This window comes from Calonectris borealis, chromosome 2 (assembly GCF_964195595.1).
Source record: "Calonectris borealis chromosome 2, bCalBor7.hap1.2, whole genome shotgun sequence".
NCBI classification, from domain to species: Eukaryota; Metazoa; Chordata; class Aves; order Procellariiformes; family Procellariidae; genus Calonectris; species Calonectris borealis.
This window is the reverse complement of record NC_134313.1, coordinates 59,003,592-59,026,431: the sequence shown is the minus strand read 5'-3', so window position 1 is coordinate 59,026,431 and position 22,840 is coordinate 59,003,592. Positions and strand designations below refer to the sequence as shown.

The 22,840-nt window shown below is 41.4% G+C and overlaps 1 protein-coding gene across 1 annotated transcript in view; it reads right to left on the bottom strand.

The window, feature by feature from the left end:
• GNAL (G protein subunit alpha L) overlaps positions 1–19,303 on the bottom strand; it is a 206,087-nt gene extending 186,784 nt beyond the window's left edge. Inside the window, exon 1 of the mRNA XM_075142103.1 lies at positions 18,856–19,303. Within this exon, the coding sequence (XP_074998204.1) occupies positions 18,856–19,303 (448 nt within the window). The remainder of the gene's footprint in view (positions 1–18,855) is intronic.
• Positions 19,304–22,840: the final 3,537 nt, after the last annotated feature.

Genomic DNA, 22,840 nt, shown 5'->3' with positions numbered 1-22,840 from the left:
ATTGATGAAGATATTAAACAGTACCGGTCCCAATACGGACCCCTGAGGGACACCACTTGTCACCGGTCTCCATCTGGACATTGAGCCATTGACTACTACTCTCCGGATGCGACCATCCAACCAATTCCTCATCCACCAGACAGTCCACCCATCAAATCCATATCTCTCCAGTTTAGAGAGGAGGATGTTGTAGGGGATCGTGTCAAAGGCATTACAGAAGTCCAGATAGATAATATCTGTAGCTCTTCTCTTGTCCTCTGATGTAGTTACTCCTTCATAGAAGACCACTAGATTGGTCAGGCAAGACTTGCCCTTGGTAAAAGCATGCTGGCTGTCTCAAATCACCTCCCTGTCCTTCATGTGCCTTAGCATAGCTTCTAGGAGGAAGCACACATCTTCCCAGGCACACAGGTAAGGTTGACAGGTCAGTAGTTCCCAGGGTCCTCCTTTCTACTCTTTTTAAAAATAGGTGCAATGTTTCCCTTTTTCCAGTCACCAGGGACTTCACCTGACTGCCATGACTTTTCAAATATCATGGAGACTGGCTTGGCAACTACATTAGCCAATTCCCTCAGGACTCTGGGATGCATCTTGTCAGATCCCGTAGACTTATGTATGTTCAGGTTCCTCATGTGGTCATGAATCTGATCTTCTCTTACAGTGGGAGGGACTTTGCTCCCCCAGTCCCTGCTTGCGGTCCATCCACTCAAGAGCTATGGGAAGAGAGGCTGCCAGCGAAGACTGAGGCAAAAAAGTTGTTGAGTACCTCAGCCTTCTCCTTGTCCGTTGTTACCAGTTTGCCAGTCATGTTCACCAGGTGGAGTACGCTTTCTTTGACCTTCCTTTTCTGGCTGACATTCCTGTAGAAGCCCTTCTTATTATTCTTTGCATCCCTTGCCAAGTTCAGCTCCAGCTGCGCCTTGGCCTTCCTGACCCCATCCCTACACAACTGGGGAGCATCCCTATACTCTTCCCAAGGTACCTGTCCTTGCTTCCACTGCCTGTGCATTTCCTTCTTGTCCTTTAGTTTGATCAGCAGGTCTCGACTCAGCCATGCCGGTCTCTTCCCTTCCTTTCCTGATTTCTTACACCTGGGGATCAAGAGCTCTTGCACTCTATGGAAAGCATCCTTAAAGACGACTAAGTCGGCATAAGAACATTATTCATAGTGTTGGTAAGTTGATATACACAAAACTGTGGAAGTCAAGGATAAGAAGCCAAAAACTTGCAATGACAATATTAATTCAGTCATAAAAATCCCAAGGCAGATCACTCCCCTCCAAACATCTTTAAGGTAACATCACATCCTCTTAAATATTTATATTTGAACCTTCCTAATCCAAGTATCAGGTATAATATGCTATCCTTTCTGCATCAGAAAATGGAAGACACTCAGTTTTACTTCTTCTTTTAAAACTTGACATCACTTGTTTAGTTTGAGTTAGTTCTGTCTCAAAATACAAGCTAAAAATCGGGTTTAAAGAAATCTCTTTTGGGAGATATGAAGTTAGGAACATCCCCATCTCACTGAAGACCTGTGAGTTTATTATTTACTCATTACTAATGAGTTTCAAATGACTAATGTCTGCAGTTAATATGCACACCAGTACTGTAAATGTACACATCATATTGCTCAAAAACAAAGAGCAGGATCCTATGGGAACACTTGTATTTGAGCCTTCCTCAAACTCAGCACATGGGTATATGAAGAAGAGTAAATCCAGTAACAATGCAACACAAATGTGCAGAGAGGGAGAAACAATGACTAAGAGAGATCACAAGTAGAGGGGAAGGTGAACAGAGGAAGGTTTAGAGGCTAAAGATGTCCAGTTGATCTATATATACAAAGTAACTTGACTTTCTGCTAATTAGTTGCTCTTTCTAATTGCAAGTGGTAAGAGATTTCAGGGATGGTAAGAAGTTGGACAGGGGAAATAATTGTAAAATAAACAATTCTACTGCTTCTTAAAAGGTATTTAACTCAGAAGATCAGCCCATCAGAAGCTAAAACACAAAGCTCTGCTCAGTTCTTCCACTAAAGATTCAAGAGCCTGGAGCAGAACAAACTGCTGAGTTGTCTGGAAACCGATTACAAAGGATAATCACTTCCTGGCAAAGGACACTTGCGTTTGTGCCTGCTCTCTTGTGGCTATAACACATCATAGTTGAGATGTCCATCATCACTTTGAGGTACAGATCTCCTATATCAGGTCGCAATGTTTTGTGTGACCTTTGAATGGCTAAGGAAGCTCATGGTGTGAAGCTCCAGTTCTTCCCAAAATTATAACCCGTGCATAACAAAATTGCTTAGGTGAGCTCCACACCCAGAAGAGGGTGTACCCGTTGAACACTAACAGGATTGTTTCATAGCTTGATGAACAATTACAGGGAGAAAATCCACTGAATGCACATACCAGTCACATCACAAACCACCTAACTTCTGTCCTTCCTCCTTTTCTGCCAGGGCAATGACAGGCACAGAGCATCATGAATACGAAGTCATGTGCCTTGAAAAGGATAGATGTGATTCTAGCATCACATCTACTACATCTTGGCCAAGAGATTTATTGCAAAATAAAGTTTAAACAGATGGGAATCTCTCCATCTCTAAAGAATGGGTAATTCCTTCAGTGAATCCCATAGCTCGTGATGGTATAAGGTTCAGATCAAGATATCAGAAGGGAAGTTCAGGTTCTATCCAGCAGAAGGGTCTGTTCCCTTGATCAACTAATTTTCTAGATAAGCAGAGGTGGTCTTACCTATATGTCTGATGCATACAGCAACCTGGAACTTAGAGGAAGGGTCAAGGAATAAAAGTGAACAGCTCGTGAAAGAGGAATCAGATGCACCTTGAATTAACACTGATCTTGTCTAAGACGACAAAGTTGGTCAGACTTCCTGCTTTACAAAAAATAGGGTAAGGCAGTTATAGACCTGAATAACTTTGGATACTATCACCATTTGAATTTGAACCATTTCTACTAGAAGGAAGAAAGAATTTACCAAGTCAAGGACAGTCACCAATCTTCCTTCCTTCCCATATGGCTTCAGGAACAGCAGTTGTAGAAAATGCGAAGGGCACATGAACTGGTTTTAAAGCTCTCAATGACTTTAATATCTATCTTTAACTAGAGTAGATTCTCTGTAAGAGGGGTTGGTAAAAAATGGACAAGTTGGGAAACTGTGAGACAGGAAGGAAATAATTGAATTGCATGGCTGTTATCTACTACCCAAGCATCTAATATAATTTCACAATCAACAGAGAAGTATGCATTTCATCCCAAACATGGTGCAAGCTGGAGGAAAGCGGGGTGAGAAACAGAAGAAAAATAAGTCACAAGCTGTAATAAACTTTGACAAATATCTTCATAGCTGCTGTTTCCATGTCTACTGTTGACCAGTTAGCACTGGCGAACTACAAAGCCTGAATACAACCTGTAGCTGTAGAATACATCTCCACTGAGACTATTCACAATTACTGTTTTGGTGGCAACAAGTTTATCTGTAACTTGAGTTCTTGATGCAAGAGAGCAATCTTCCTCGTACAACATCACAGAATTGCTCAAGAAACATTTAAAGGAGTTAACAATCAATGTGTGAGGATTGCACAGTAAGAGACCATCAAATGTAAGGTCCTAGATTATGCCTTCACATCTCTGGATCTATCAATATTGCATCCACCTTTTCTGATGGAAAACTACAATGTCCTATCTGTTGCATCTACTGAAACATGGTGTGATGCAAGAGTGCCAATTCAGTGCATCTCACTCCATCAAAGTGCTCTTTGAGACCACTTGGCCTTCCCAAAAGGAACTACTCCTTAGCATTAGTGGGGAGAATGTCTTGCAGAAGAGTTTTAACTTACATCAAGCAGAAGGTGACTGAAAATACATGGGCCTGAAAAATAAACAACCAGAAACAAAAGCTGACTTTGGGATATTCTCATTCATAGGCAAGATGTGGAAACTGATAAAGGATATCCACTAAGCCACATGAAGGTTGCAACTCTTTATTAAGGAACCATCAGGAAGCTGAGAATTTACTTCACCAGAAACTAAAAAGAATGGTTATCATTATGAAAATGCCAGAACAGTGTCTGCCTTGTACAGAAGTTTCACCAGAGGATGATCTTTCATAAGCTGATCTTCAAATTAACCACCATGCCCTCCCTGTGTTAAAAAAAATAAAAATAATAATTAAAAGAAAATATATATAAACCCAAGCTGCCTTTAAAATACAATTAACACAAAAGTTAAACTTTTCAAGTTTACTTCCAATTCACAAAATTGCAAAGATAGCTGAACAGTTTTAATTATGCTGTGGGACAAGCCATGGCAGCTTAGCTACAGAATCCTGCTTCATTCAGTGTAAAGCAAGTGGTGAGTAAAGAACTAATCAAGGTGATGCAGCAAACAGCAGTGGTACCTGTAAACTGGTGAAACTTGTTGAAACTGGTGTAAAGAAAGATGCTTGGCACAGCAAACAGGCTGTTACAGTTTTCTTTAAGGAAGAGGAACCGTAGCCTTCCTTTGCCACAAAGAGGTTTGCTTCACTGCACATTTGATTGCATAGCAAGTCACACACAAGTGCCTTCATATCCAGTGGCACTGTTATTTACACCTGAACTAGCAGGTAACTGGGGACACAGGATAAAGCTTTCAGTGCTACCACAGAAGTAATTTGGCACCTTAGCTATACTGATGCAGGTCTTCTACTCTAGTTGCAGTCAAGTCACAGCTTCTTTTAACTACACATCTGCTCAGATAATCATTCAAATTCTGCTTAAATTTATTCCATATCTGTGGACAAGTCATTGAACTTTCTTCGTAATTCCTCTGGCCTTTTAGAGCAACTGGCAGCACCCAGAAGTTACAATAGTCAGACACCAGCTCTGCAACTCAGTCATTTCTGAATTACTGACATGGTTTATCCAAGACTGACCTCAGCTTAGATAAAATCCCACAGCATTTATTAATTCAGGCATAGTACCACAGATAGAAGACAAGCCCTGAGCAACAGAATAGATGTGGAATCTAAAATAATAAGATAAAATTGCATTGCATTTTGAATGGGATTTGGATCCCAGTTTGTTGCAATTCAGGAATACAGGATTTCCAATCTCCATTGTTATCAAGCCCACTGATGACATGTTCAATAACTTATACAGCTCACAGAAAGATTTGTGAAGTGTAATTTTTATAGTCATGCACATTTTCTAAGGAAAAATGGCAGACCTAATAATTATACAGAAGCTCTATACTAAAAATTGTACCACTGCATAAACAGTTTTATCACCAGAGATGGTAAACCAAAGCAGTATTATGAAGGAGCTTGACCATCCAAGAAAAGCCTGGTAACATCCAATTCATTAACTACTAGTCAGCTTGGGGTAAATCAGGTTACTGACTGCAAGAACAAGCTGTTTCTTCATTTTTTTCCAGGCCCTCCTGTCATGCATTAGCAGCAAGGGGCAGGGACAAAGCTCTTCCTCACAGGAATACAACTGTCCGTCTGTCCAGGCTCAGACACCTTTGCTTGGTACAGTAGGAGACTCCCATTATTCTTTGCTTATCCTCTTGCTCCCAAAGCTGGTCAGATGGAGACTTTTCAGTTATCAAAATCTGCAGTAGCAATGCAGTCTGATAACCTTTACAACATGGGGCGGTTTTCCCAACAAGGCATGCTGCTGCCAAGACACCCTCCGCTACATTGCATCTCATGCTTATCTGAAGTGAGGCGAAAGGATATCAACAGTTGCTACAAGTCATCATTCTTCACTGGATTAGAAATAGAATATCACAGACAGGAAAGCCAGGAACAGTATACTTTTAAGATTTGAAGACTTTCTCATGCTGTCATGACAGGGAACTTGTCTGACCAGCATCTGAGAGGCCCAGATTATTAAGCTGGCATTGGGACATAAAAATGGTACCAGAAGGTTCAGTTTCTTCCCCGCTGAGTTTTCACATCCTGAATGCATGGCCATCAAAGGAGTTCTGTGTACAGCTGCAGCATTATCGTTAAGTTTCCCACTCTAAAGCGTATTTAACTTGAGAAGCAGTTTTCAGAAATTCTAGTAAACATTAACATAGTAATTTGGACACCAAAGGTAGTAGCTTTTTGTACCAGCTCTCTAAAACAATTTTAGAAGTAGACCAGGCTACTACAGGCTAGTAATTAAAATTTAGATGGTGGGTACGTTTGCTCGTGTTCCACTTCTACCTAGATTTTCCATCTGTACAACAGGAAACATATCTATGGTTCGCTCCTTAGAAAAATCCACATGAGACACTGAAGACTTCTGTATACAATGCAAGTTATTCCACATTAAAAAAATGAAGATGACATGCAATCAACATGTCTTATTCAGTTGTTATTATTATACTGTATGGACCTATAAGGAATGTAGAAAGGAAGCACAGTCAGTCATGGAATCAAAGACAACGTAACGCATGTTGATATAAAAGCATATATACCAAGGGTTTGAACAGATACCCTTCATGCTGGAAACGCCTAACCTTTTTACGTATATTTGACAGTTTAACTACAGTCAGAATCAAACCCTACTGATTGTTGTAGTTGAGCCTTCCTAATGATTTTCATTCTATGACACCATTCAGCTGATTTGATTAGGTTTTAACCTCTCAGCCTGAAGTTTTCCATGATGAATACCAATGGACATTTATGATCAGAAGGGAAAATTAAAAGACCCAAGCAAATAAGTGTTTCTGTCAATATTTTAAGAAGTCTGCTGTTCCGAACTCTGCGTTAATTTTTTCAGCATCCTGCTGTTGAGTCAGGGGTTGCATACTGCATTTCATGGGCTCCATGAAAGAAATTGCATTTTCAGTTTTAAGTCTCAGAATAAAAGCTCCCTTTAAAAAAAAAAAAAAATCGTATTTTAAACAAATGAATTATCACTATCATTTAAATACATACCCAATAACTGAACCAGGTACAAAGTGACAAAAATAACACTAAAACAAAAATAAAGAATATTCTTCTTGAAGGAATTTATATATTCAGAGTATGCAGCACAACACACACTTCTGTGTGTAAGTCTTCCTCAATGCTGACCATTTGACTCCAGTCGAAGTTGGTGGAAGACAAAACCGCTCAGTACTTTTGAAGCACTTCTGATGACATGTACCATATTCAAGCTGAAAAATGAGACATTCAAAGATGACATTCATGAAAATAATATTCTGCCATGCCTCTGGGTCTCAGCTCCCTCTTCCAACTCGAGCAGTAAATTCCAGACTGATTACACTGCAGAGTTAAGTTCACATCTGGGATTCTTGCAGCCACAGCAAGACTTACTATGCTTTCAATGTAAGCATGCGTTTTACATACTTGCACATTACACTGACGTGCTACTTCACATCTTTACATACTACAGCAGAATCAGTAACACAATTGCTCCTATACTTATTTTTCCTCCTCCACAGTTACGCTCACAATCTATTTTGGAAGTTCTTTTTAAAGAAAATGCACGTTTCCTCTACAGGAAGGCTCCCTGTGAGGAGAGTTAATGAAAATGCTAGAATACCTGTCTCCAGCTAGAGCATTTATCAGAACACCCACAGAGGAATGGCTATCCTTTGAAACATTAAATACATTGTCAGCCATGGATGGGGGTCAAGAAAGCTTTTCAAGCCATATGGTGCTGTGAAAAAATGTATACACCTGAGAAGAAAAAAGACTGTCTATGATGACAGGATGACTGACTCAATCAAGTATTTTATAAATTGAGATAATCGTTAGCGTGCATTTAGGATGAGTTAAAGAGCAAGAATACCCCAATGTGTTCATAGAGACTTAATTCCTCACTCAAATAACTATTAATAAAGGAGAGGATTATGACAGTAAGAGCTCTACCTTTATGTTAGTAAAGAGCTAGAATAAAAGTTGATTTCCAACATGTAACATATAAAACAATTCTGACAATAAGCAGTTTTTGTAACAGATATTACCTTTCCTAACTGCTACCAAAAAAAGAAAGCCACCAAAAAGCTGACCTAAAATAAAACTTACTAAATTAATTTACTAAGTACTTGGATTTAAGAGCTTTACATTTTGAGTTGGACTCTTTTATGGTAAAGATGATTTCAAAACCTGAATGATCAGTAATTTCCCAGCCATAAACAAAGAAGGCAAAAAGTAACAGGAGTCAGCTGATTTGAAAGACAGCGTTCATAAAAGGTCCAAGCAACTGCCTGCAAGATCTAACATAGCACAGAAGACACTTTCGGACCACAGCCGTTAACAAATAAAAGGAAACAAAAAACCAATATCATGAGATTTTTTTTTTCTTCCCCCCTCCTTTCTCCTGCTCTGGTCTGTAGTTGCAGTAAACATTCAATTGGCTTAATATTTCATCTTGACAAAGCATTTTCAGCTTGTTGAAAGTATCAATTTAAATAAGAAGCTTGTCTCTTTTTTAAGAAAAGGAGAGGGAAGTGGACAGTTTGAACCACTCTAAAAACAGACTATACTCTAGAGATGGAATGGACCAAGCAAAACACTGCTGTTTCCAAAATATCTCCTCAAGTTAATAATTATTTTGTTTTGCTAGAAATCATAATAGTGCCATGCTCTTCTAGACATGCTAGACCAAGTCATGGATAACCAGCCTCATTGTTTAATGAAAACATTTACACAGAAATGTCAGGATATATTCTTTACCTTAAAACAGTAACAGCAAATAATGCTGTGTGTGTCAACACAAGTAATTCCTTAAACAGAGATTTTTGCCCTCTTTCTTTACAAGGTGAGCTTTTCTTACAGTTCTTTTCTTAATATTTACAGGAGAATTCCTTACAGGAAGGATCCCACCATATCCTGCAAATCACCACAGATAACAGCATAAAGAACATCAATCACACTTTCTGTTACTCAACGAAATAACCTCACGGCCTCAGAAAAGAAAGTTTTTCCAGGTATGAGATCCCGCTATTTAGATTACACAGATTGAGAAAAACCACGTTCCATCAAGCACAGGACTGGTTTCTACCACCTAAGGTCAATGAATCAGTAGTAAGTTATTTGCTTAATTGAAAATAAATATTTGAGGGATATTGATAACAAGCACAGTTGATTAAGTTAAAGGCTTATGTCAACATAAGACATTTGATATTATAAATAAGCAGCACATGTATGCCTGATGTTATTCTGCAAATAATCAATACAACACATTTTAAGTGAATCAGGAATCAGCTAATAGATGGATTTCAAGAATTAACCGTCAATCATCAACTAGTTGCAGTATTGCTAGTAAGGTCCTTACAGGATCAGTAAGCTTTTAGTCACTGATTAAAGATACCACTGTGAATAATGCTAGCTTATCAAAAGACTGAAGTGTGGACAAGCAATAATGTTGGAGAACAGCAACTCTCTAATACGCATGGTACAGTCAAGTAATACTCTTCAATGAGCCACTGCAAGGTCATATATCTAAAAGCAGCAAAAGTAGAGTACAAAGATTTTTATAGGCCAGTTTCAGAAAGACTTGGATATACAGTAATTCTGTATTGTATGATGAACAAGTCAAAAACCAGGAACAATGCTTCCTCCAGAAAATAAATACAAACAAAAACACCATTAGAAGTGGGCATTGCCCACTTCCGACATGTTGAGAAAACAGTGCACACAAGAGCAATAGGTGAAAAGCACAGTTAGCTTTTAGGGAGTATTTTCCAGCCTGTTTTCTTGCAAGGAATGGAATAACTATGCAAGTTACAGCTACAAACAAGCTGGAGAAAACAAGTGTATTATGAATTCCAACCAAGTAGAAGCTGAAGTTGGTGGGTGGGACAGAGTGTATGCCTTATTCAGAACTGAAATATGGTCCCAAACAATACCACTGCTTGAACACTTTATATGAAGATTACCTTACTAATATTCTTGTTAAAATTCAAGCAACTTATTAATTTAGAGCTCAGAGACTACTGGGAAGCAAAATGATTTCTTGGTTACATAGGTAGTCGAATGCAAAAATCTTACTGGTCACTTCTGGACTTTGGTCTACTTATTCATAAATTCCTTAAGTCTGCTTCGTTGTCTGGTTGTTTACCTCATGCTGATGAAGCAGCTACCAACAGTAAAATCTTTATCAGTCTAACTTTAGAGACAACTGAGTTAGGAGATAAAGCACTGGATTCAAAAGATGCTGAATATTTATTTATTTTGTACTCAGTAGTATCTTCAAATTGATTTTTCTGACATAGGATTAAGAGAGATTAATTCAGCATTTCTTTGCACATCATGTAAACAGTCAATTCAAGCTAGATTCTAATTACTTTTTTATTAGGGGTATCAGGATACAGAATACAAGGGGGAAAAAAAAAAAACACAACAGCAGAAATTCTTACTTCTAAATAAGCTTATTTGACCTGTAACGAAACAAAGTAGGGTATTACAGGGAGGCTTTGGATTCACTTTAAATAGGCAGTCAAAGGAGAGCAGGAAAAAAAAACACCCAACAACAAAAAAAAAAACAGAAGAAGAAAACTTTTGCTCCCATACTCTTTCAGCCATCTTTATCTTAGAGAAATATTGTCATTAAGAAAAGGTTACATTTCAGTGGCAGTCAACATAGTATGATGTACTTACATTACACTGTTTAGGCTTGACAAGATTATATATTTGTTTTGCCCTGCACCCAACCTACATGTGCTACAACACCAGGTGCTGGAGAACCTCAGCAGGCTGTGCTATTGCTCACACAAGCAATGCACAAAAAACCGGAGAAACTGGTATTAAGGTGAATGGTTTCCCCCAAGACCAGAATCAGGTATTGACATGTCCCTGTTCTTAAGCATTGTATAGGAAGGCAGACCAAGTGCGAAACATCTGCTCATTCTCATTCTGAGCATCAGAATCCCTATTTCCTTTTCCTGAAACTCCTGGACCAGGACCACTAGCAATGGTACTGGGCATAGCATGAAGCAGCATGAAAGACAGTCCCGTCTCATGCCTGCCCATCCCCCAATCCCTTCTGTAACACAGTCATCTGTAAGGCTGTTTGACCTTCTACTGCGTTGCTTTAACTTTTCCTGACAGATTGGAAAGTATTGTTCAGTCTCTGGCAGATAGACCACATATCTGTGAATCCTTTATAACTGTTGCCAAATGGTCTTTGGAGTGGATTACTCTTCAGGTGATCCTTTCTACATTAAATTATGAGCAACTTCAAGTATCAAGAAACTATTCTCTCCGTTTCAGCTTTTCCATGAAACAGTTTTCCTTCCACCTCTGGTAGTTCAAAGACATAGCTGACATACAGAATGGAGCCAGAATCCACTGACAGAAGAGTTCTGCATATCGCAAGCCAGACACCACTGTAGACATTTTTGTTCTTTTTTTTCCCCTCTCTGCTGAGTCAACATCCTCACCTCTATATATAGAGTTAAGAGGTAGAAGGCCCTAGGAATGAATGTTTCCTCCTTAAATATTACTGTAGTTTCTCCATTAAAAAAAAACCATACACAAAAAACAACACACCAAATGTACTGTTTCAATAATAATCAAGTTGGAAAGGCACTATTGAACAAACAAGCTCATGAATCCAGATGGCACACTGAGTAGTACAAGAGAACCTGAGGGAGCAGCAACGGAATTTGGAACAATGGCCTCATACACGCTGGGTGCACCTGGAAACACATGGAAGTATCAGAGGGACTGCTACGGTGCCTGATCTGAAAGCAAGACATCAGGAAGCACTAAATCAAGCGCAACTCTACTACTTCTGTATCAGTCTTCCATTAAGAGAAATCAAATGCTTTTAAGCATTGAAGAATCACAGAAAGTGTAAGGCTGTTCAAAATGTTCTTATAAGTAAGAAGAAAAATGTATTTACTAAGAGGAAAGATGCATGGCAGTTATTTAAATGCAGTTTGTTATCCAGTCTTTCTCCAAGCACCAAAAGCTCGTGTTCTCCTCCCAGTGCTATTTAATCTATAGGGGCAATCCAGATTAATATGAACTTGAAGTTCAGTTCTGTTAAACAAACCAAAGCCATCAAAATTTACATGAAGGAAGGGTGGTTTGTTGGTCAGTTAGGTTTTGTGCTCCTCCCCCCGAAAAGAGTGAGAAAATACTCTAAAGAATTTGATATTTCTGTTTTTCGTTCAAAATGTTAAATCAAAGGAAGATCAACTATTCAATCTGAACCAGAATTATTGTCCTGTAGTTCCCAACTGTTTTCCTTCACTGAAATATTTTCAAGGGATAAAAGCAAAACACTCACAAGCTCAGAAGTCAGTAGACCCAATGAATAAAACAATCTGAAAGTCATCTTAAGTTATAACTGATCCTTAATGCAGTTTTCCTGCTTGTTTATACATGACTAGGTTGCACACCATCACACATAACAGTAGTATACTTGTACTATACTACAAGGTTCTTAAGTTCTTCTGCTTCAGCTGTGCTTATCTCATACACATCAAGGACTTTTTTCTTTGTTCATTTTTTAATATTAGGTGATTAAATGATTGGGGGAAAACAGACACATTACAAGACATAAATACCTTCCACAGCATCTTGCCACTTAGAAAGGAAAAAAGACTTTTTTTTTAATTAAAAAAACACAAACAACAAACTCTTTAACCATACCTTTGCAGATTATGAATTAGTTATTTCTGTATATGTCCTTTATACAAGTTATTATGTTCTTCTGCATCTTAGGTTTATAGTTTGTATAAGAACATAAAAAAAGAAGTTTGTCTTTGCAAAGGCTGGTACGTGTTAGAGGCACTTAATATCTTGTATCTCTATCTGAAAAAGTATCTTCTGGATACATCTGCATCTTCAGTGGAAGACAGCTTTAGATTTCTTTTGGACGATGGCACTAGTCAACAGCTGAATAACAACCGCGCTGTGCTTCGTTTTACTGATCTGTTCAACCATCAAGCATCTACTCTAAGACAAGCCTCTCACTGGACATTACAAAAGATCCAAACCACATAGAATTTAAGAAAACACCAAAAGGTATCGTCAAGACTTACCCAATGCAAATGGTAACTCAGAAGTTTCCATTCCTTCTACCGGAGGGTAAGTGACTTGCACCATTTTGTTTCTCTATTATTATTCAGAAATCTGTGGAAAAGAACCTTTTCCACATCATTCAGTGAAAGCAAGATGTTTCTAGAACAGGCTATCAAATAAGTTAAACTTGATAAGCAGAGGGAGGGCCAGGTTTCCCCCACAGCTCAGCCAGGCTGTTGGATTAAAAAGAAAAGAAGAAAGAATTTTTAAAAAATTATTTCAACTTTCTAAGCTCAAATGGTACCTGACTTGAAAAGTAAGCTGAAGGAAGCCAATACTCTAGGAAAAAAACCCCAGTAAATATATCCCCAGATTTGTATAGTTTCACTGTGTCAAAGATGCTAAAATGAAAAGAAAAAAAAAATCCCACGATATAACAATTATTTATACAGTTATCTTGGAGTCTGAAAAAAATATCATAAAATTCAGTTAAGGAACACCAAAGGGCTGGCAAGGTAAGAAATACAGGGTGTGGGGTTGGGCAGTGGAAAGGGATGAACATGAGAACAAAGTTTCAAACTGTACTACTTCTAAACTGGGAGGAAAAAAAGGCATGGGGAAAGGGAAAACAAATGTGCAAATACAGAAGTTGTACTCTCTAAAATTTCTGCAGTTAGACGTTACAATAGTAATGGGAACTTAAATGACAAAGAAGATATTAGCATAGCTTGCTTAATTAAGACACTATGTTACAATAAGCATTTGCAGAATACACACACACAAAACTTACTTAATACCTGAAAGTTCATATTGCCTAAGTAACAGCTGCAGAACCCATCCTTGCACAGCAGTTAGAGCCTCCCAGCACTGCTACACTTCATAGAACAAAAAAGTGTATTTTTCTTCTTAAATATTAAGTGATTAAAAAATAAGCAAAATTAATCAAAGAACAAAAATCAGTTAAAACAGCTAAACACAGGCTAAATGCAATTAGTTGGTAATCTACAGAATAAAGAAAAGCTAAGTGTTGTAAATCAGGGATCACTTAAAAAAACGCCCAAAGTTAAGAACTAATTCCAACACGTCCTGACAACTTCTGCCTACTGGATTCCTCATCTGCAAGGAGTGCATACACTACTTCATATGATGCCATAAGTTACAACAAAAGCAGAAAAGTGTTTGGAAAGACACACGAATGATGTAATGCATTAGGGATTATATAGCCCATTTACTTTATTACACTGGTCAGTATTTGCAGCCAATTATTTCAAAGTCCTGAAAATATCTGTTCCTACCAATTATATGTCCATTATCTACATGCTAGAACCACCTGGCTGTAGGGATCCTAAATCTATCAGCACAAACCAACAAGTTTTTTTGTAAAGACAAGACAGGCATATGCAGGATGCAACAAGAGGGTGCAACACCCTGGAACACAAGCGGTGGTGCCCAGCTCAGTTACGGACCAGGGAGGGCATCATCTCTGGTGGTAACACCCCAAGCACACAGCTTTATGTAGGCACAGGGCAAGTAGCACATCAAGCTAAACTGAATTCAGGTATTTATCAATAAGTACGAGTTGGCACTATATAAAAGTTAAAATTAAAGTTTTTTTTTAAATAAGATTTATTAAGTTTAATTTTAATACTTAAAATTGGTTTGGGGATGATACACTTAAGGCTTTGCTGATGCTGCATACATAAACAACAGACTGCAATTTTAGTCTAAAAGCCAGTCACAGCAGAAATCCTTTTTGCAACACAGTTTAATTCTGACAACAGTCAATATGTGTGTAGTTAAAAAAACAACACCATAATAAAGCATTACTTTTGTTGTACACCTCTGAGCTTTCAGGGTTCTACTGCTTAGGAACTCCCCAAGCTTGACAAGGCACCTTTGTGTTTGATTTCCATGAACTCAGGGGAGCTATGTTTTATACACTTTTGTACGTAAACATCATCAAACATGTCTAAATTTCACTATCAAGTCAATACTTACATATCATCTAAGCAGCTACAGTACCTTTTAAATGAAGAAAATTACTATCTCCATTTTCCCTCCCTCAATCCCTCTATCATTACTTTCAGTTTCTGTTGAACAGAAAAGCTTTTACTCCCAGCACTTTCAGTTTCAGTTTAGCAGGGAAGTGCAAAAGAATGAGTTCTGCTTGAGAAAGTCATCCAAATTTAGGACAGCAACCAGGAGTCAGGGGAAACGGAAAAAACAGGAGCCAGAGGAGACTAGAAGACAACAGCTGTCTAGGAAAAAAAATTATTTCTATCTATCACTTACTTCAACATTACATGAGCCTTAATTATACCACAACAGTTAGCACTTTGTTTAAAGCCAATCCCCCTTCACCCCACTAACTCCCCAAATAGTTTAAAATACGAGACTAGAAATGAGAATTTAAATTGCTTCTATAAAGTGATTTGTAATGTTTGTACAGTTTATAGGAAATCAGCAGCTAACACAGTCTTGTAGAAGAGAGTGTTTGCAGTTCCCTGGAAAAAAAGACCAAACTGAAAACAAGACAGAAACCAAAGCTACAAGACTCTGACCAAGCCGTGTAAATCTGTGCAATAAATATGTAAGCTTAAAAAAAGCAAAAGCATCCTAAGAATTCTGCACAGATTAACATTTTCACTCATAAAAGGAAATAAAAAAACAAAACGCAGATAATACAGTGCACAATAATCAATTCAAGGTTTCCAGCCCCTTCTCCTCTTTTTAAAGCGGACATTAAACAAGAAACAGCCAATTGCAGTGGAAAGCAAGTTTCCATTTTATGTGGGTTCATCTTCTTGCAGAAGAAGAAAAACAAACAAACCACCCCAGACTTTGGGTGTTTGCTATTATTCCAGTGCACCAGTAAAGCCCCGGCATCACAGTTACAGCCACCTGATACAGATACACTTATTTTTGTGGGAGGCACACACAGAGAGCTGATCTCGAGGACTTAACCAATAATTGTGAAAAGGAGGGTGTGCGGTTATGACAAAACGCACTAAGTGTTTCTGAATGTAGGTTAGAGGGGAGCATCAAAACATCATGTGCAGCACGAGACATGAGTTGTGGGGAAGCTGTGACAGGCAAGAACATGTTCTTAGAGAGCTATTCACCAACATACACTAAAAAAAGCCTTTGAGACTTCATAATATTTTGGTAACTTATATGCACAGCTCATCACAAAGCTGATTGTTTTCATTTGACGTAATAAAAGGAGAATTAGTGAGCTTTTAGGGAAAGGTAGTTTTGAAACATTTATAGAAGCTTCTTTTCTAATATACTACTTACTGAGAGACTCTAGAGATTACTAGTCGTCTTATACTAGTGCATTTATTTGCATACCTTTTTTGATATCTAGTAGTAGCTCCTTAAAATATACACTGCATTTTCCTCTAAAATTTTGATAATATCCTCTAAACTTGCCCGAGTTCATGTACAAGACCTACAAGGACAAACCAAAATGAAGCTATTATTTACAAACTTGTATTTAAAAAAAAGAAACAAACAAAGCCCACACCAACGCTGTTGCTCAACTTTGTTTATTCTGTGACGGTGCTCTGCTGTCACTGCATTCACCATTTCCCCTCTGCTATGCATTTCCTCCATGTTGATCTAGAAAAATATTCCTCCTCTCTCTAGCAAAGGTACGCTTTTTAGGTTCATTCTGCCATGAAGACCTTAGGGACAGGGATCAAGTTATTTACCACCAGAAATGCTATAAAATGTCAAGCTGATAATATTCTTTATTCTAAAAGACCTTTGTATACATCCTAAGTCTTCTCCCTCTGTGCAAGACTGAAAACGATTACCTTGTGCAATGCAATTTTGCTTTACTCCTTCTCTGACAAATAAACCCTTCCCCATTCTAAATATTTTCCTCTTATCTAGAGCAGCATTTCCACTTCTTTGCAAACAGCAACACAAAGCACCTGCAGCTCTCCCTACATCCAAACCAAACATTTATGTCAGGCCCTGATCTGCCAGGGCTGAAACAATAATCCAGCATTTCCTCCCTGCGATACAGAGATCAAGAGAGTATTTTCTGATTATGACACAGATTTAATACAAAATTCAACACAGAGAGTCTTAGGAGTGTTGAGTTTCTTTCAGGGTGCCAAGGGTCGGAGATGGTTTATTTTTCAAATTGCATTGTTTCTGAACAGGTGTTTACCGCTCTGGTTTACTATGACAACCACCCATGTTATAGACTACACGCAGTATCTATTTGATAGGATCCTTTTGTTCAAACAATTGCATTGCTCTCTAGAGGAAGGCCACAAACCAGTATCTTTGCCTTCTTGTAGCCATACTGGTCACAACACACTTTTAGAGGCTACAGGAAGAAAAACCTTTTGAAAATACACTTTTTAATGGGACATTTTAAATTTTAGAGTTAAATACCATAACAGTTGAAGTACCAGAAGAAACATTTCGCAAAGAATATTATTAATTCCATGGAGCAGGATTACATCTTCTTGCTCTTTCCTTTTACTGGTATCCCACAGGCTGGTATTTAATGGGAAATAATAAAGTCCATGATTTGTTTTTTAGAATTGGAGCACTACAGTTCCGGCAAACATTGCTTATACCTTTTGTTACTGCTGTATGTCCTATTTTCTCCTCCCCTCACCCACCAACAGGAATGAAAGAATCCAATAACATGGAAACACAGCTTTATAAAGAAACACGTAAGACTACCCAAAATCTGGAATGCACGTAGATAACCACCAAAACTCCATAGCACGCCACTTTACGAAAACACGCAAAGCAAGCTAATGCAAAAGCAAATCAGTATTTCCACAGTAACAGAAAACAGAGATTTATGACCACAGCTAAGAGGCCAAATAAGCCCTCTGCTCAGACTGTAAAAAAAAAAAAAAAAAAAGCCCTGCAGAATGACTGTTCTGTTTCCTGCAGGAAATGAGATGCTTGTATTAGATACCCCTGTGGTTTTCATACTGTAAATGTATCAGCTGGTACAAATCCTCTGGAGAGGGCTATTAACTAATGCTTAGAAAGAGCAGTGGCAATAGCAGACCGCACGTAGCACCTCAGAGAAGAGGGGACAAAAGCTGACAAGTCATCCCTAAAAAATTTGAGAGCTAACAGCTGAGGAACACATCTTGTAGTAGAGGCGACGTCTGTGAGGAATATACATACCTACACCCGCTTCTTTCCCCTTACACCGCTCACTGCTTCTTTAAATAAGGAGCCTATTGCTCATCAGCACTCCCCTCATTTAGGAGCCACAAGCCCATACTACCGCTCCTCATTAAACCATCCCTGGTTACACACGGCAGAGGAGGATCATCCACAGGCTGTACACATCTTACGCATAGCCATTTTTCCTCCTTTCTGCTGTGGTTTTTTTTACTGTTTCCGAGTTGCTCGGGTTCTAAGACAACTTCTCGCCGAGGCAGCCCCCGCAGGGCGATGGGGGCAGCCCCCCGCCTGGGGCAGGGCTCCTCTCCCCCGGAAGACCCCGCTGCTCCCCCATCCGCATCGCTCCCACCCGGCGGCCTGGGTGGAGCCGCTCGCCCTCGCAGGACAAGCGCCGATCGTATTCTCCATTGCAAAACCACTGCCAGGGCCAGAAGGGGGGAGGAGAGAAGAGGGGGAGGAGGAAGGGAAAAGAAGGTGTAAACCTGTCTGGAGGAGAGCCCGGGGACGGAGTCGGCCGGGGGGCGGGAGGGCAGGGCCGGGGGGGGCCGGCGGGGAGACAAAGGAAGGATGGAGGGCGCCCAAGGGAAACGGGGGAAGCCGGGGAGGGGGCGCTGCCGGGGAGCCCCGCGGGGCACCTGCCCGCCCCGGCACACGCCCCGCACACGCACACACAGAGATCCATCACACACACACACGTACCCAGCAGCAGCAGGCGGTGCGTCTGCTTGTACTCCCGCTTCTGCTCCTTGAGCGCCCGGTCGATGCTCTTGCTGACTTTCCTCGCCTCCTTCTCCGCCTCCCGCTCCTCCAGGCGCAGCTTCTCCCAGGGTCTCTGCAGCGCCGGCGGCTGGTGCAGCGCCTGCTGCCGCGCCGCCTTCCCTCCGCCGCCGGGGCCGCCGGCCTTGGGCAGCGGCGGCCGCTCAGGGGCCGCCCCGTTACCGCCGCCGTTCTGCAGCAGCAGCGGCGGCCCGTCCGCCTCCCCGCCGGGCTTACCGCCGGGCCGGAGCGGGGCGCCGAGGGGCTGCGGCTGCGGGGCGGCGTGAGGCTCCGCCGGCGCTTCGGGCTCCGAGGCGGCGCCGGCGCTGGAGATGGAGCCGCCGCCGGCGTCGCCGAAGAGCCGCGGGCGCAGGCTGTAGCAGAGCCCCATGGCTCGGTGCCCCCGCCGGGGACGGGCTCTGGCGCGGCGGGGTTGGCCTCAGCGCTTCCCGCCGGCCCTACGCGGCGGGGAGGCGGCGGCGGGCGGGGAGGGGGCGCCGCGGAGCCCCTCACGGCCCCGCTGGGCCATCTTGCATTTTCCTCCCCGGGCGGCGGCAACGGCTCCTCAGCGCCGATCACCTGACACCGAGCTGCCACCGCCGGGTCCACCTTACCGTAAATACCCCAGCGCCAGCCCACCGCGCAGCGCCGGGCGCCGGCGGGGGAAGGGCGGGGGCGCGCCGCCACACAGGCGCACACACGTTCGCAGCCCACCTCCCCCCTCCCCCCCGCCTCAAACGGCTCCGCCGTCCCCTCACACCACCCCGCCCGATGGCCGCCTCCCCGCGACGAGGGGGCGAGGGGATCGCAGCCTATGCGCGGAGCGCTCCGCGCACAGGCTGGGAGCCCCTCGTCCCCTCGCTGCCTGCACCACCCGCCCTCCTTGTTTCCTCCCTCCTGGAAGGGCCGCCTGTGAGCCCCGGGAGCTGCACCCCCCCCACCCGGGGGCACGGCGATGGCCGCCTCCTGAGGCCTAAGCCCCTGACGGACAGCCTCGGGGAGAAGCCGAGGCCTCTCACAGAGAGGGACCCTTCGGGGTGCCAGCGGCCCGGGGAGAAGCCGAGGCGGCCTCCACCAGCCTGCCATCCTCACAGCCACAGCACGGCTTTCAGCCCCTGTAGACACACGCGTCTTGCCGCCCCCAGGCTGACTAACGGTGCTGTGGGAGGAAGGCTTTGGGTGCGACGGTAGGAGAAAATAATAGGCGATGTGGGGGTTTGCTGGTTCTCTCAGTCAGTGTTGGCAATAGTAGTACTCCAGCGGCGTGCTGCTGTGGGCCCTGGAGGGAAGGCTGGTGCTTGAAGTCAGCCAGTTCAAAGGCAGTGGCAGCCCTCCTCAGGAGAAGTCCTGGAGAAATTCAGGTTACTCCGAATGCGTCTCAAACGGGCTCGCCTTTTGCTTCGTCCATGTCCACGTTCTTCATAATCGCAGCAGTTTTTCTACTATAATATCTCATAAAATTGTAAGTCTTTTTTCGGAGGCATGTGGCTACTGGATGAAACGGGGTGTCTCTAACTCTTAAAACAAAGGTCGTATGTTCACTATTGTGATTGATGAATACCTCTTACTTCAGTAACATCGACCGTGTTCATGAACCTCTTTATTCATGCAGTGTCTCTTTGGATTCTGTTATGACCCTGTTGTATTAGGTCATTGGTTTTGTCTCCTAATTGTTTCCAGTGACCGATATTATATTAATAGATGCTGCTATTTATATACTACTGTATGAAGAAATGGAGGGAGGTACAATCCCTATACTTCTTTACGATGAACGAATTAGAGCAAATTGGCCACCGTTTTTAGTTCCTGGATATGGGAAACAATTGTTTTTGTGACCGATCTATTCATGTAAAACGATTTAGCGAACATCCTCTAAAATATGTATTTACCAAGCAGTGAGTTGTGTGTTAACATTCACTGGAAAAAAAAAATCCAACACCCGACATTAGCATAAAATAAATAGATGCCTTTTAACTGAAAGCATCAACTGTCTGTGATTGCACCACACAAAGGAAATTTTGCCAGTGAAAATATTAGCAGGATCCAGCACACTGTAGATGTTGTTCTCTTATACCCTTCAAAATGCTTACCAACTATTTGGACAGATGCCTTAGCTCCGAGAAAAGCATCCAATAGCTGTTGCTTCTATTGTATGTTTTAATACATGATTATCTAGTGTCCTGGTTGCAGTCTTCTTGCAAAACATATAAGCGGTTGCATCACAGCAGAGGATGTTTCACCACTATTGCAGCGCTGCTCTGTCTTGACTGAAAGTTTTTATGGACCGTAAGGATATACCATCTCTTAGGTTGTGAGTAAAAGATTACAGCTTTCAGCTGAAAACAGAGCAGGAATTTGGATAAGTAGAATCTAAATGTTCAATCTGGACTGAATAGCTGGGATCCTGGGATTAGTGGCTGTACACTTTTCAGTGTAATTGGATCACATAGGAGAATTTGCTACTCATCCAACAATACAATAAAAACATGAAAAAAATACCAAAGTAATGGTGAAAGTTAGGGAGTTAGTATTTGGGGCCCAAATGTCAATGCGCATACTTAGTTTTGTGAAGGTGATTCTTAGAGCTTGCTGCATACAACAGCATTTGCAGAATCATGAGCTGCTTTCCAAATAGTAAAAGAAATGCCATGATCTGGCCAAATTAGTTCAGATTAGGTAAAATTTCTCCTAATAAAGCACTCCTGGGCATGTACAGTGTATGCTCAGTGAGTAACAGGGGAGGTGAGCGATATATTCGGGGTTACAGAGGAGACCTGGCAGAATATGCACTGTAAAATGACATGCTTTATAAATAATTTTGAAATAGCAGCCAATGTAATAACAACTATGGATAGGTAGCATCCTTGAAAAACAGGCCACTCAGCCAACACTGATATAGATACTCCACCTTATAAAGTGTCAAATGAAGTATATTTGGTCCACTGAAAGATCCTTCAGTGACCTACAAGAGCAAATTGGGTCTTGAGGGAGAAGTATTCTCACTTGTAATAAAGAACAATAAGCAGCCTGTCTTCTTTCTTTCCTCAGAAGAATAGCGACCATCACTACTTCCGGATTACTGTGGGCTGGGATTTTCAAGAATTTAAAGTGAGAAAGTCAGTATGATGCAGTTTTCTGATGCGAATACTCTTTGGAGAATCTTTCATGGAATAATGTTCAACATTTTCTAAGGTTAGTCATCCAAATCAGAGCTTAATGACTGGCTTAGTTTTTCAGTAGTACTAATTACCTATGATTCTCATTATGTTAACTGAAATTAGAATCACAGAATCATAGAACAGCCCAGGACTGTTCTATGGGGAAGGGACCCCGAAAGGATCCCTTGAAAGATCATCTGGTCCAACCTTTCATGGGAAAGGTAGCCTCGATGAGATTATCTAGCACCTTGTCCAGTCGCATCTTGAAAACCTCTAGCGATGGGGACTTTACCATGTCCCTGGGGAGGTTGTTCTAGTGAATGATTTCTCTCACTGTAAAAAATGACTTTCTTATATTGAGATTAAACCTCTCCTGGTGCAACTTGCACTCGTGGCCCCTTGTCTTCTCCATGTGGCTCCTTGTGGCTCTCCTCCATCCTCTTTGTAGCTGCCCTTTAAGTACAGGAATACTGTGATGAGGTCCCTCTTGAGCCTTTTCTTCTCCATGCAGAAGAGAAGGTCCCCCCTGAGCTTTCTCCAGGGAGAAGAGACCTAACTCCTTCCATCTCCTCATGGGGCCGGTTCTGCAGCCCTTTGATGGTCTTCGTGGCCCTCCTTTAGACCCTCTCCAGTCTGTCCGCATCTTTTTTGAATTGTGGGAACAGTTAATTTATTTATATGTATATATATGTAGTTAGATCTGAAATTGAAGTAAAACACTTTAAACTGTTTTGTTTCTTGCTTTCAATGTATAGTTCCACCTAAGAAAT